Genomic DNA, 15,975 nt, shown 5'->3' with positions numbered 1-15,975 from the left:
AAAGCTTTAAATAACAATCTATACCTGACTGCAAATGTTTGTCTCCCATTTTACCATTGTAGCTAGCCTGCTCTGACTTCACTGTGTGCATTACTCATGTTTTTTGTCCTTTCCCAAAACGATTTCCCTTTTATCTTATGAATATATTTATTAACTCTTGTCCTACCATTATAAGCCATGCATTGGGTTGTATTTTTCAAATTATTTCTGTCCTGAGTAATAGGTATTTTTTGTGTAGCTTGGTTACATTGTGGTATTTCTGTTGATTGGGATGTGGATGGAAAGAGCCCTTGTAGTACAGTTCACTGTTCAATTAATAAATATTAATTGATCTGAAGTTTACATATCGTTAGTCATGTGCCTAAAGACTGAGAAGATTGTGGGATTGAATTCTGTTTGTGATGTGTTAATAATTTGCTGTAATTTCTCATCTTCATAGATACGACCCTATGTGAATGGGGCTTTGTATAGCATCCTTGCTATCCCATCAATCAGAGAGGAAGCTAGAGCAATGGTAAGGTATTTTGGTTATGTTTATAAGAACTGATATTTAATCATTTTGTAGTGCATGGGGCATGGGTCACTGCAATTACTCTTTAAAACTGGGCAAAAGTTAGGATTGTTAAGCACTTGTGTGAGGTTAAGCACCCTTCAGCACTGTTAAGTACTAATCGTGTTCAGATGCCAAAGCAGAAAAGCAGCAGAAACACAGTTAAACACTTGCTGGACTTTTTATAGGTAAGGCCAAATTAAATGTTGAACAGAGAAAGGGAAATGTTCTTTTGTGGCCATTTTCTGTCAGCTGTTAGTGTGCTACATCTTTTTTTTCTTTAACTTTTGTAGTTCGTGGGAGCAGGTAAAGTTCCATGTACTACAAAGAATTATGATTGGGTCTCTCTGATTATAATTTGGGCCGTTATGTGTTTGAAACATGGATATTAAGATATTTGCCTCTTGAGCTTCTGTCTGAAGAGGTTAATCTCTTGAAATCCATGCCTCAGACACTTCACATCCCTGGTATGATCGAGACTGATCATAATTCTCTATGTGATGGTTACTGCACAGGTAGTTCTTGGGAATTGCGAATGAGTACCTTTTTTTTCCCAAGGTTTAATTCAATGTTTGTGTTGTACATTTAATTTTTATCTAATAGGCTTATGTAGCATGTTTCATCTCTAGATTATCCACCAGTTGTCAAGGTGCAACTTGTTGACAGATGGTGGTAGTAAGGACTATTTAAAAAGTATTATAATATTCTATTAGTGCAATGAAAACTCTGCATTCCCAAGCTTATTTTTGTCTGGATTACTGCAACTGTTTATTTGTCTTCATTTATTGTTGTAGTCATGGAATTTATCCATCAGTCTGTCTATTTAGTAATCGTTTGCTCACCATGTTAGTTCTACCAGATTAATGGTATCTTTTCAGGAGAGGCTGAGGTGGTGTTTATACTGTCTAGGGGAATTTTGGCCAGGAACACAGAGCATACGATAAGTGGTGTCGGATCTTTTACTTCCACCTAAGTTGCCATCATCTCAGATATATGGGGCCTTGGTCTAACTTCTCATCTGAAGGATGGCATACTTAGGAGTGCAGCACATCCCACTGCTGCCCTGCAGTGTCAATAAAGGAAAATGAGTCCACTTACATGGAGTAGAATAGATCCCCCAGCCTTTTGATCTTCCATTGTCAAAGGTAAGTGCACTACCTGCTGAGCCACTCACACCGACAACTGAGTTTACTTTTTTTCATTTTATAGCTATTCAGCCTTTCATTGCTATTCAGTGTAACATTTTATTGTCACTATGTTTTTTTTTTTTTAATACTAGAGTTCTTGTTGCCCTTACATTTTTTGTGATGACTTGTGTGATGCCTGTGCACTGGCCCAGTAATCAAAGAGCCTCAATCCTCACCCACTAACACCAGTGAGGGATGTGCACATTGGGAGGATGACAAGTACACACACAGTAAAGTACAATTTCCCTTAAGAGCACACAGACATCGCAGTCAGTCTGGGGCTGTTTTTTCTCTCTCTCTCCAGATCCCCAGTAAGACTCCCCACTGGCACAGCTATAGGGTTAAGATCTCAGCTGAGTGGTCTAGTCAAAACCACCAGCACTCTCTCTGTCCAACCAGTCCTTCGCGTCCCTGCCCAAGTAGCTGACACACACACACTTTGAGATTTAATTTATATACTAACAGACAGACACACCTGGGGAAGGCTGGCACAGGCTCACTAGCTGTGCCCTCTTCTGCCCAGACTGAAAGGTAGTAATCACTACCACCAACCACTACTTACTTAGCTACTTAAGGCCCTTCCCAAAGAGTGATCAATTCTACTGTGCAATGTTACTGTTATCCAAATGGTAAGCATGACCAGAACTTTTAAGGCTATTCTAGAGTGGCCTCTACAGTATCACCAACTACATATGCAAGTACTCTTAAGAGCTTAAATATGTCTATACAAAACCAGCAAGAATTAAAAAGTTTAAATATATTTAAAAATAAATAACAGAGCAAGACAATACTCATTAACTCAACACAGTTTAAGTAAAGTTCAGAATCACATGAAATATTTTAAAACAACTTTGCAAAACAGTCTCACATAAATACAGAAAACATCTAGACTACTCTTGCTGTATTCCTATCTTTCTCTAAGAGATACTGTGCCCTAAATGTCTTACTTACAGAGCCAGACAGATATAGATGAGAAGTGCTGAAGAGATGTTTACAGGTCCAGAACAAAATGCACTCACTTCCTCTCTGAGATGGTTCTTAAATTAATAATACACATTACTGCTGGGTTAGCTAGATGACATCACTATTTGACACTTGCATCTAGTTCCCAGGCTAAACAGATACCAACAGAATTTAACATGTCTGTCAGAAATACTTATCTCTCAGATGTACAGCTGCTAGGAAGTCACAGAGCAGTACAAAAACACTTTACATATGAAACCTTGTAATTATCTGTGTCTTAAGACAATAGAAACTGTAGCTGTAGACATTCTGTCTATTAGCTGAGATAAACTAACTTTATACACACTGTAAAACTCTTCACTAATTTTCTTAGAGTTGCAAGTTAACTCTGTATATTCCAGCCATTACCATCAACACATACATTTACATAGGCATGTAGTTTATACGCATTTCTGCTCTTTTCCAGCAGGGTGCACTGTGGTTACAATCTTCAAGCTCAGTACAAAACATATAGTTTTCTTACATTTCTAAGGCAAACATACAAATCATATTACTATTCACAAATGACATAGAATTATTTACAAAATTCTAGTGTGCTGGCTTGGCAGCCTTCACAACTTGTAACACTTTGGTTCCGCAAGGCAGTTTACAAATGAATGCTACATTTAAATGATCTGGTAGTAGAGCTCAGAGCAAATGTTATCAGTTCATTAATAGTAATCAACATATGTACACATCACTTACTGAATATTTATGAGTATGTCTCTGGACTATTCTGTGTCAGTACTGTGGAAATCTGTTTTTAATAGATGGTGTTTGAGTCTGTGATGTGATTTTTCCCTGAGATGTGCCCACTTTTCATACTGTTTTTAACTGCTGTCTACCAAGAAAAAATATACAGGGTTTGGAACAGGGTGTAGCACACACTACCGATTAGTAGCATATGCAGCGTTATAGTTTTCTTTCAGGGCTTTCTTCCACTTCTTCATTCCTGATTACTTGCTGTACTGTTTGGAGGTGTGACTTCATATTGTGGTACTGGTAGTGGCATTGTAAATGGTGTATTTTTGGAGGCATGATTCCTCATTTATTAGCTTATTCAGCAGTTAGGTGACTCTCGCTATTGGTAAATTATAATGTTGGTGATACAGGCTCCTTATCTATGTATTGAGTTTTTATAACAGCTGGAACAGTGGGATGAGTGGGTAAAAATTCAGCATAAGCATCACTGAAAGACAGACAGACATAGTCCTTTTGCATTCTGTGGTGCATTAGGAGGCCATTTGACCAGATTCAGATTGCACTATTACTTTCACCTTTCTGCTCATGTTTTGAAGTTGACCAGTAGAGAACAGCAGGCCCAAGTTTCTGATTAGCACTTGATACTGCATCTGTTTCATCAGCTCAAAGCAAGGTAGAGTGAAGTATTATTTATTGCACAGAAGAATGTCAACAGTCTGTTAGTGTTGTTTATCTATTTCTCATCCATTTTACTCAGTATTTCTTTATTTTCTGAAATTGCGCTGTGGCTGAATATAGGCATTTGTGGCTTGGACAAGTTCAATTAGTTCAGAATAAAAGGATTTCCAATTGTGCTGCTGTCTTCCTGAAATTCTTTGTTATTCTGTCTTATCTAGCCTAAAGCTAAACTTATCCAACCTGTCACATAAACTTCAGAGCTGGAATAGGGAATAAGTCCTTTACCTGCTTCAAGCTGTAGTATGGCATCTTTTATATAATCAGATGACAAGCAACATTATTACTACTTATCTTACACGATCCAGTCCATTTATTTCAAGAGTGGGACTTGTACGCTATGGGCAGCAGCTGCTTTGCACCTTTGACACTCTTTCTGGCTCAAAAACTGCTCTCTTAGCTCCCATAATACTCTGTGCATCCCCAGCTTTCCAGATCTCATCTGCTGCATTTCAGCAACTTTTGAACGGCAACTTCAGGCTTATATGTTGTGATTTTGGAATCTTTTGTCAGCAAGTAAACAAGTCCTTTTCTCGTTCCTATGATATTCAGGTTTGATCCTTTCATTTTGCAGATTTGTGAACAGTGCTCTGTACTGGGTTTATTAGCATGAAAGGTCAATAGGAGTCCTATCTTTGGCACTGGGGAGTCGGGATTAATCTTGGCTCTGATGCATTTGGTTCCATTTTTGATATCAGCCACTACAGGTTTTGAGTTTTAGGCATAGGGCCTATCCTTGATATCAGGGTCAGTTTGAATGCCAAGCAGAGTTAATCAAATTGAAATGGCAGTGATATTTTCAGCTCTGGTGCAGTCTCAACCACATGTATCCTTTGCCACAAACTATGGCATCAGTCACCAAGAGAGTGGGGGTGCTGCAGAAGTAGTCTTTAGTGTTGGCACCTACAACTTTCTTCACCCCAGGATGCTTTTTAGTCAGATGCTTCGGTGCTTTCTTCATTTTCCAGGAAGGCAGAGAGGCAAAAAGCTACCATTTGGCTTGGATGGTGTATCTGATTTGGATTCATCTTTTTCACACTCTGTGAAGACCTCCCTGGGTGTCCCCAGGAAGAGAGCATGTGAAAGGAAGTACCTGGACTTCCATGGAGCCCCCTCCATCCTTGGTGCCAGTTTAGAAGAGAGGCTCCCTCATTATGTTTCCTGAAAATTCCATATTCATGGAGATTTTGGACTTAATGCATCAGCAGGTTTATAGCCAACTGACTCAATCTCCTCAGATAAACAATTACTACATGTGTCTTTCTCTTCTGCCCCACCTACTTTTTGCATAGTTTCTCTGACTGATTTTATGGTTTTGTTGTTCATTCAGAGGACTTGACAAGAACTAGATTATATATCACCTATCCCTAGGATATCAGTTAAGATTCCTTGACCTTGTAAGTGCTGTCAGTGTTGAAACAAGACCCCCCCCCTAATCAACTCCATTGTTGTGGCTGCTGCCCTAAGGAAGGAGCCCTCAGAAGAAAACTCAGTGGTTCATTCCCCCTGACAAGGAGTATTAGGTACTAGACCACTTTGGGAAATACATGTGTCTGCATCAAGTACTTTCTCTGATTAAGTCCACAACTACATGACTCACAGAACTTGATTTGAGAGCAGAGGAAACATTATTATGTCTGAAAATTATGATGTGTCAGATTGTACAGTACAAGTTGGAATCCCAGATAGCAAACTTGACTAATATTAACAATGTTATTGTGCGACTGTTACACAGTACATTAGATTGAGTAGCCCTTGTGGCTATGTTAGGCATCACCATTTGCCATCCTGCTTAACTCCGGTATTGTAACTTTGAGGGCAACCTCAAAACTGTCTTTAACTTATAGCTTATATAATTGCTTACCCTTGTTTGGGCTGCAGAAAGAACAAGCAAGAAAGGCAGATATGTGCTGCTGCTGAAATAAAATTTTCACAGTCTCCCCCCTGGAGCCCAACTGCATAGCCCTGCTTGCACCATCATACATCCAAGCCGCTAATAAAAGCTAGATTGCCTGGGCCATATTTGGTGATTTATCCCTCTATATCATCAGTACAGTCTACTCTGTAATGTAAAAAAGACTCTTGAATAGACATTGTCTAGTAGCATCTCTTGGAAGGCTGTTTTCAGGTGGGATGTAAAGAAGAGGGTCACAGAAAGGTGGGCATTTCTTGTGCCTTCCAAATACTATTTCCCTGATACACATGTCTTGCATAATAACCAGCCACAAAGGAAGGTGCAGGGAAATTCATCCCCTGACTGCCTCCATCTTTGAAATGCATTTTGTTTATTAACTATGCTAGCATGGAGGATGGAGTCACATGCCTTGGCTAGATCTAGATAGGCTGTGTACAGTCTGACTGCATTCAGCAGCTTGTGTTACATTTTCAAATGTGTTTATCAGGTTCATTAGATAGGCTGTACCTTTTACAAAACCAAATTGCTGTGGATCTAGCCTGTCAAGATTTTTAATGTCTCTGTTAATTAGAGCTCTTATAATGTGTTCCATGGCCTTATAAATGAGAGCTGTCAGGCTTGTGGGCCTGTAATTTCTGGGGTCTGTAGTAGGGCCACCTTTATGTAGTAACATCACCATCGCTGTATGTCATATTTTGGGGAATGAGCCTGGGTCAGGTTAAAGAGTTTGTGGAGAGGTTCCAACAGGGCATGTTTACTACTATTTAAGAAACACCCCAGTATGGTATCTCTTCTTATGGAGGAAGTGTTTTTAGTTTTGGACAGCACATTCAGTACATGTTTTTTTTAGTGATGTTGAAAAGGGGGTGGGGGTGTTGATAGCTACAGAGATTGTAGGGCTGTGGATAGTAATGTCAGGAGTGAACTTTGCACTAAATTTATTTGCTAGTATACTGGCAATGTCCACTAGATCCAAGTAGGTTTTGCCATTTAGTATGAGTTCTGTATATTGAGCATTGTTTTATATTTCTAACATAACTGAAGAAGGATTTGTAATTGTCGTTGGCTTCAGGTGCCAATCTAACTTCATGGCTTATGCAACTATGGCATCATCCTCTTCTTTGGTAGATCTCCCCTTCAAGAAATGGAGATCTATGCCCGGCATACATGGCATTGTCAGACCCCACCCTGATGGACTTCCGGCATGCCCACAAAACAAACAGCACCAGAATTACCCATTCTAAAGACTTAAACCTTGCCTGTGATATAAATAGGGCCTGCTGGAGAGACAGGTATGTATCCCAGAGACTGTCCTGTTTCTGGAACAGGCTCCCGATCCATGTAAAGCAGAGTTCCTACCTAACCCAACTCAAGTGCAGCTTGGGCAAACCTGATGGGCAACAGGAAATTCATCCCTGGTTTGGCAGCTATGTCTCTAATGGACAGAGGCAGCATATAAATGGTTCATCTGCCAGGCCCCTGCTTGTAAATGTTTCATCTCCCAAGCCCCTGCTTACACTTGTTAAGGGTACCAGAACTTGTCAGAGGTTTGAGATTCATGGCTAGGCTTAAAAAGGCCCTCATGGTCATTAGCCTAATAAACATCTATGAACCTATAAGAGGTGAATGATGATAACTCCATTTCCTTCTCTCTCATTTGGTCTGAGGCTGATAGTGAAACACATTCACAGCCCCTGGACTGTCATTTTATTTTTACTGGGCCCTCTTGTGCATTTCCTTTAGAGAGGGCTATGACTCGGCGTACTCACAAATCCAGACAGACTCAATGTTCAGTTGAGATAGCCAGGAAGGCAGATGCAAGAGTCTTATTATCTGAGGGTAAAAGAGGTATCAGGTTAGGCCTATGACAACAACTCTGAAGATATGGAGCCTGATTCCAAAAGACTTGCTCTTAGTCTTAATGCCCACTAACACTGAGTGTAGGACTTTTGAAATTTGGCCCCTGGTGTAAGCCTGTTTATAGGTAGGCCTTATACCAAAGTAGGTCATGTACACTGAGAGCAAGTCTTTCAGAGTCAGGGCAGACTTGCACTGAGAGCAGTTCTTTCTGGAATGTGGCCTCATACGTCTGGACACTCCTATGAAACATATTAGAAAGCCCAACACATATTTATCTCCCATCTGCTTCAGTTGGAAAAGTAATAAAGAAGATGGGTTTAACTTTCCACATCTATTTAAAGTTATTTAGACTTTTCAGTCTTCTCTGCTTGCAGTCTTTTTATCCACTTCTACCCCATTTAAAAGGAAAAGAGTTTCATCTTCTTCCGAAGAGGAATTTTCAAATCTCAACAAAGATGATTTTGCCTCTCCAGTTCCCTTTCACACTGGGTGTGAATCTGAGGCAAAGGACATGTCTTGATTCCAATAATGAGCAAATTTCCTCTAGGAGTGTTACTACTAAAATGAAATACGTTTTCAGATAAGAAAGCAGATAAATGTTCATCGTGTTTCACTGTTGCAGTCATTACTCTTGGGTTATCCTGCTGGCAAGCTACCCGCAGTTGGCCTGAATTCCAAAGTCTTGGTCCGGCGTCGGTTACTGTCACCTCTTCCCTGATGTCAGTGCGCCAGGGGTATAAAAGATGCAGCCGACGCCATTTTCTACATTCTTTCTTGCCGTGCGGTGCCCGAAGCAGAAGCAGTTCACAAGTGCCGGTCGGCCGACTCCTGAGATTTTCGTGTTTGAATTTCAGATCCAAAGTCTTCATTTAAAGCTAAGTACCCCATTGGGGAAACTTTTTTCTTGCTCCAGACCGATGTCAGAAAAAGTTAATTGTATTTCTTGTAGGAAGCAAATACCTCATACGGACTTCCATTCTTATTGTATTCCTTGCCTAGGCCCTGATCACGATATAGCTAATTGCAGATTTTGTGCTAGATTAACCAACGCACTATTAAGCATCGGTACGATTTTGCATTTCATTATTTTGACCGAAGATTTAATTACACGATGTTGGATAGCCATCCGACTACCACAATTCACAAGAAACGCAAGGAAAAGGACAGGCATCCGAGGTCCAAAACTGACGATGAGGCTTCTTCTAAGCCAGTCGCTGGTTCTCAGTGAGGCACTTTCGCAGCCCCTGACACCCGCTACCTCAGAGCCGCAGGCCGCTTCCAACCCCCACGTGGAGCAGACTAGGCCTCTGGAAACTCAAGGTATTGGACACTTGGAAAATATTCCCTCAGATGGGTCCGGAGCCGCTGAGTAGGCATCAGCTTCTGAGGGTGTTTTCAGGCCTACACAGTTATATATAAAACCAACTACAGCTTCAAAGGCAAAGACTAAAGCACCACTAAAGACAAAGAAACAAGTGCAGCAAGCCCAATGACAGGCCTCCATGCCTAAAAAACAGATGCTCAAAATGGCCGAAGACCTAATTACTTTGATCAGGGGTTCCCATCCCCCTCCTGAGAAGAGGCCTAAGCAAGAGACAGAACATGAATCTTCAGATCAGGTTTCCATTTCTTCTGACTCCTCTTCTGACCAAGAATACTCTCTCCCTCCCTATGAGGATTCCGATGCTGAAGAATCCATCCCTTCAGCCTCCCTTCCTGAGGATTATTCTTTTGGGGAAACCCTGCATACCATGAGGGAGCACTTCCACTGGGAGAGCCAAGACTACTCAGAATCTAAGAAAAGGCTTAGAGATTTTCTTTTACTACCTCAGCACAGGCCTCTTGCTATCCCTCCTGTTTTAGACATTGTAGATGATGTATTTTCAGAGTCCGACCTGTCTCCTGACTCTTTACCCCCTGCATCTGTTAAGCCAGACAAGATACTACAGGGTTCCAGATTCACATGAATTTCTTTATAAAAACCCTGCTGCTGATCCAAAAACTATTTCTCAGGGTCCCAAAGGGGTCAAGGCTTCCACTGCAAAAAACCCTATCCCCTCTGATAGGAATTCAAGGGCACTGGACAGATGGGGGAAAAAGGTTTACACTTCTGCTATGTTGGCTGTGAGGGCTTTAAATTGTCAATTTCATATGCTTAAATATCAGCAATACTTATTGTCACTGCTTAAACAGAAAATGTTAACAAATTCAGAATGTGCAGAAAACAAGGAAATGCAAAATTTATTGCATGCAACTGAACAAGTGGGAAAGCATACTTTGCAATGTGGTTTTGATTCTCTGGAGGCCTCTTGCAGGGGCCGCTGTTACAGGTTCTGTCAGTAGGCAACATGCTCGGTTAAAGAAACAGAATCTGCCTGATCATGTTAAAGCAAAATTATTAGATGCTCCATTGCAGCATGATACTTTGTTTGGTGTTAAAGCAGAAGAGGTTTTGAAGAAAATGGTGGACAAAGCGAAATCTATGCAGACAGTTAAGGATTTCTTACAAGTGCAGCCACCCAGGTTTAGCAGGAACTGGCCTACAAAGAATTAGTCCTTTCCAGTGTCAGACAGGCAACAAAGAGGCAGATACAGATGCCCCAGACACAGATCCCAGCCCCAAGGCTCATACAGGCCTAAACAATGGGGTGCTTTTACCTCCAAAAGCGGAGAAGACAAATCACAGCCATACAGAAAACAGTCCCAATGACTTTCCTCTGCCAGAACCAAGCACTTATCTTTTGGCAGCCCCCTTAGGGGGAAAACTAGCACTTTTTTCACAAAATTGGCACATGATCACCCAGGACAAATGAGTCTTGAACATAGTGTCTCAGGGCTACAGGTTCCACTTTCACACCCTGCCAAGGGCAAAAGGTATGCCAGACCTGCCACACAATCAATGGACAGAGGCACAAAAGCAAGTTTCTTCCCTCATGGACATGAGGGCCATTCAGCGAGTACCACAACAACAGCAGGACCTGTCTATTCTAAACACATTTATGGACATTCCAAAATTCAAAATGTTGACTCTGCAGCAGCTACTGCCCATGCTGGGCAAGAAGGCTTGGCTTGTAACTTCGGACCTAAAAGAGGCATACCTGCATGTCCCAATCAGACAGTCTTGCAGAAGATACCTCAGATTCATAGCTGGCTCAATGCACTACCAATTCTCTGCACTGCCCTTTGGCTTATCTACTGCGCCCAGGGTCTTCACAAAATGCATGGCACCAGTAATTGCATTTTGCAGACAAAGAGGAATTCAGATATATCCTTACTTGGACAACTGCCTTATTCAAGCAGAGAACAAGGACATTCTACTAAAGCATCTGGCATTTGTAAACAGATTACTAATTTGCCTAGGGTACACAGTAATCGAAAATAAATCAAAACTAGTACCCTCTGAAGAGATAATATTCCTGGGTGCAAGCTTAGATACAACTGCCCAGATGGCTTATCTCTTGCCACACAGACAAAGGCAACTGACTTCTTACTTCAAAATGTTGGCAACAAAGACCCAGTTATCTGCAAGAAAAATTCTGCAGGCTTTGGGCTTCATGGCATCCTGCATTCTGCTAATTCCATATGCCAGACTGCATATGAGGAAACTACAATGGTATCTAAAAAGTGTTTGGACTCAACATTGCCACAGCCTGGAAACATTAATTACCCTCATTCCCTGCCTGCAACAGGAGTTTTGATGGTGGGCACAGGCCTGTCACCGCAACAAGGGACAGCCATTCACTTTACCCACAGCCAGGCAGACACTAACAACGGATGCATCAGATTATGCCTGGGGGCCCACATGGCAGGAAAATGTTTTCAGGGTACATGGCCCACAAGCCAGATATCATATCAATCAAAAAGAGATGCTAGCTGTTCAGAATGCCCTGACAGCTTTCAAGGATCTACTTCATCCAGGACAACTACTGATAAAGATGGACAATACTACAGTCATGTGGTACATAAGCAGGGAGGCACACATTCCTACCCCCTCTGCAGACAAGCCATGACTTTGTGGGACACAGCATTGACTTATCAAGTTCACCTGCAAGCACAATTCCTGCCAGGAAAAATAAAAACTCTGGCAGACGAACTAAGCAGAAACCTCATGGATCTCCATAAGTGGAAACTGGATCCACAAGTCTTTAGCATGATAACAAGGAAATGGGGATGCCCAGACATAGGTCTATTTGCCTTCCCTCACAACTGCCAACTACAGAGATTCTGCACAAGGACTTATCACGAGCAAGCATGGAAAGTGGATGCTTTATCCTTCAGCTGGAAAAACCTAACAGTATATGCCTTTCCTCCACTGCCTCTCCTCCCCAATGTACTCCTAAAGGTCAGACAAAAGAAGCCAAAAATGATGCTGATTGCCTCAGACTGGCCACGCCAGCACTGGTACCCAATCCTAAAGAACTTGTCTCAAGGTCCAACCTGGACATTGCCTCAGATTTCTCACTTACTGACCCAACAAAACAATCAGATCCTGCACAGCCAACTCAGGACCTTAAATCTGGCAACATGGCAGATAATGTAGCCATTCAGAACACTCCTCTCTCCAATGCTGTGATGGATGTTATTTTGGAGGCCAGGAGGTCCAGTACCAGAAAATCTTATGCAGAAAAATGGAAGAGATTCTGTGCTTGGAACCAGGAACAAGGATTTGACACGTGTGTACCAAATATTCCTCAGATTTTACAATACTTAACTGAGATGCTGGACAAAGGCATCAGTTAAGATTCATCCCTCTGCCATTTCAGCCCATTGCAATACGGAACCACCTATCTTTTCTCATCCTTTAATAAGGCAGTAACTCAGAGGGGCCAGAGACATAAGACCTCCAAGAGCACCAATACCTGCATGGGACCACAATTATGTCTTGGAAAATCTCACACTGCCTCCTTTTGAGCCAGCCTCAACAGCTGATATAAAATTCTTATCCTGGAAAACAGCTCTGCTCCAAGCAATAAACTCAGCAAGATGAGTCTCGGAGTTACAGGCACTCATGGCTGTGGAACCTTTTATCATTTTCCATCCAGACAGGGTTTCTCTGAGGACAAACCCGACATTTATGCCTAAAGTAATGTCCAGTGTGGCCCTTAACCAAACCATTCACTTGCCTACCTTTTATCCAAACCCACAGAACAAGGGTGAGAGACTTCTGCATTCTTTGGACATACACAGACAGCTACACTTCTGTTTGGACAGAACTAAAGCTTTCAGAAAGACTGAGCAACTTTTAGTGGCATATACTGCAGGATCACAAGGAAAGGCAATTTCAAAACAGACTATTTCAAAATGGATAGGCCATTGCATTCATTTCTGCTACTCACAGCATGGCATATCAGTGCCTAAGGGCATTAGGCTACATTCAACCAGAGCAGCAAGCCATGTCAGCAGCCTTCCTCAGAGGAGTACCAACCAAAGACATCTTAGAGGCTTCAACTTGGAGTTCAGTGCACACTTTTACAAAGCAGTACCACTTATCTCTCTACTCTAAATCCAGAGTAGGCTTTGCCACTGCAGTTCTGCAGGGCCTCATAGCCTCTCCTAATCCTATTTAGCCCAGCCACCCATCCTCAGCTTTGGGATTCAACCCAAGAATAGTGACTGCAACAGTGAAACACGATGAACATCGTACAGTTGTGTACCTACCATAGATGTAGATGTTTGAGTGTATTCACTGTTGCAGTCCAGGTTACTCCCACCACCCCTTTTCTTTTGCTGGGCCTTATCTGTACTCCTCTATTCTATACAACCTATGTGGTGTATTTGCTTGTAGATGAAGGAAATGTTTACTTTAGTGCATGCATGTTTATTGGCATATTTTTTTAGCCTACTCTTTTGAAGGGCACCTGACATCTGGGGCAAGAAAAACTGAAGAAAATGGCGTCGGCTGCATCTTTTATACCTCTGGCACACTGGCATTAGGGAAGAGGCGACAGCAACCGACGCCGGACCAAGACTTTGGAATTCAGGCCGACTGCGGGTAGCCTGCCAGCAGGATAACCCAAGAGTAATGACTGCAACAGTGAATACACTCGAACATCTACATTTATGGTAGGTACACAACTGTACTTTTTCTGACTCCTGGAAGTGGTATTGTGAGCTGTTTAAATACTTCTAAGCCTGTTGCTTGTTGATTCGATTCTAGAACTCTAGAAGATGCCATTCCTGCCTCTTCAGTATGCCAGCCTCTTGCCTTTAAGAAGCCTAAAGGGTTTTAAACGGTTCCTGATAAATACAAATACCTTTGTAAAAATCTCTGTGCCCTGCTGTTATTTCTTTAAATGTTGACAAAGGTGATAAGAACTGCAGAATTCTTGATATGTTTGGAAAAAAGGTATATCCCTCTGCCTTCTTTAAATTTTAAAGCCATTAACTGCCAAACCCATGTCCAGATTCCTTTCATCTATTTTGAGCAACATGGGACAAACCTTAGATAATTTTTGTGACTCTCACATGAAATTTAGTGTTACAGACATGCTTAACTCCACCAGACATCTAAACATACAGTCAGATGTGGCTATGTCTTGAAAGCAGATGCAGTGGTACTGTTATATGAGAAAGCATGATTAGATTAGATTAGAGTCTTTCTCTGAAGATATAAAGGCTCAGTTGTTAAATGCTCCACTGGACAAGGAATTCCTATCTGGTAACGTTTCTGCTGAAGTTTTCAAAAAGCTTAATTTAAAAAAGTTAAACAACTTGTTCTTATCTACAGTTCCTAAATTTCAAAGAAACTATCTATCCATTTCAGGTCTAATTTTTGTACGTTTTTCAAATCTGGTCAACAGAAATCTGGGAAAGAAGAGTTCCAAAGAAAGTGGCAGTAAGACTCCAAAACAAAATTTTAATTTCCAGGGATCAATCTCCCAAAGAAGAAACTTCTGACTATTTTTTCCACATACCTTGTCTCTCTTTTCCTCACTCTGGCCTTCCTCAGAAAATTTCAGGTAATCTTTTGCTTTATTTCCCTGCATGGCAGTCAGTAACCATATACTCTTGGATTTTAAATATCATAGAACAGGGCTACAAACTCCAGTGGGCATCCCTTCGTATGCCTTTAGGTATTCTTCAGTCCCCAAAAGACTAGCTTTGTCTTATGCTACCAATTATTTCAGATTTCCAGCTTCAGACTGGGTCATAGAGCCAGTATCCTCAGCTCAATGGAGGCAAGGTTTTTACACCGTACTTTCTGATTTTTGGGAAAGAGGGGACCTTGGAGGTACATTCTAGCTCAGTCCAGTCTAAACATATGTTTGCACAAAATGTTGACACTTCATACCCTCTTACCTCTTTCACATCAAGCCTTTTGGTCACTTTAGACCCAAAATATGCTTGCTTGCTTACTTATTCCCATTCACAATAAGCACATATTATTTTTAAAATTTGTTATCTTAGGTTTCATTATAAATTTACTTCTTTGCCCCTTTGGACTTTTGAGTCTTTACTAAATGTCTTGCACCAATGATTGCTTATTTAAGGCTTCAAGGCAAACCCATTTTCCTTATCTGGTTGATTGCCTTAATAACAGCTTCAAACAGTACCAGGTACAGATTTACTATTCACTATGAATCTTTTTTCAAACTGGGTTTCTTTCTGATCCTAAAATGTCAACCCCAGTTCCAGTTCACTTACCTGATGACTGTCAGCCCCCCCCCCCCAGGAAAAAAAAGGTAAAAACGCTTCCTCTGTCTCTCTTCACTGCAAGAGAATTTCTGAGAGTTCTAAGCTACTTGGCCTCTTCCATCCATATAATTTTTCATGCCAGATTTCAAATGAGAAAATCTATTCATTTCTGAACTCCATTTGGGCTTTATGCTCTCACCCCATTATGTTTCCCAATCAGAGTTCTCAACTTTGTAAAGTAAGAACTCATCTGGGAGCCAGATAAGTCCTGTCCAAATCAGGAGTCCCTTTGTCTCTTCTCAACCCCTCTGACAGTGGCTACAGATGCTACATCAGCACATTGCATGGGGTACTATTTCTCACAGTGGCAAGGTGGAGGGAATTTGAGA

At 41.4% G+C, this 15,975-nt stretch overlaps 1 protein-coding gene across 1 annotated transcript in view; it reads left to right on the top strand.

Annotated features, from left to right (window-relative positions):
• ARMC9 (armadillo repeat containing 9) overlaps positions 1–15,975 on the top strand; it is a 3,277,521-nt gene that overhangs the window by 1,983,301 nt on the left and 1,278,245 nt on the right. Inside the window, 1 exon segment of the mRNA XM_044070688.1 lies at positions 440–514. Within this exon segment, the coding sequence (XP_043926623.1) occupies positions 440–514 (75 nt within the window).

The sequence above is a fragment of the Protopterus annectens genome, chromosome 4.part1, assembly GCF_019279795.1.
Source record: "Protopterus annectens isolate FY-2018-M chromosome 4.part1, PAN1.0, whole genome shotgun sequence".
In the NCBI taxonomy this organism is placed as follows: domain Eukaryota; kingdom Metazoa; phylum Chordata; order Ceratodontiformes; family Protopteridae; genus Protopterus; species Protopterus annectens.
This window is presented reverse-complemented; position numbering and strand designations above follow the sequence as displayed.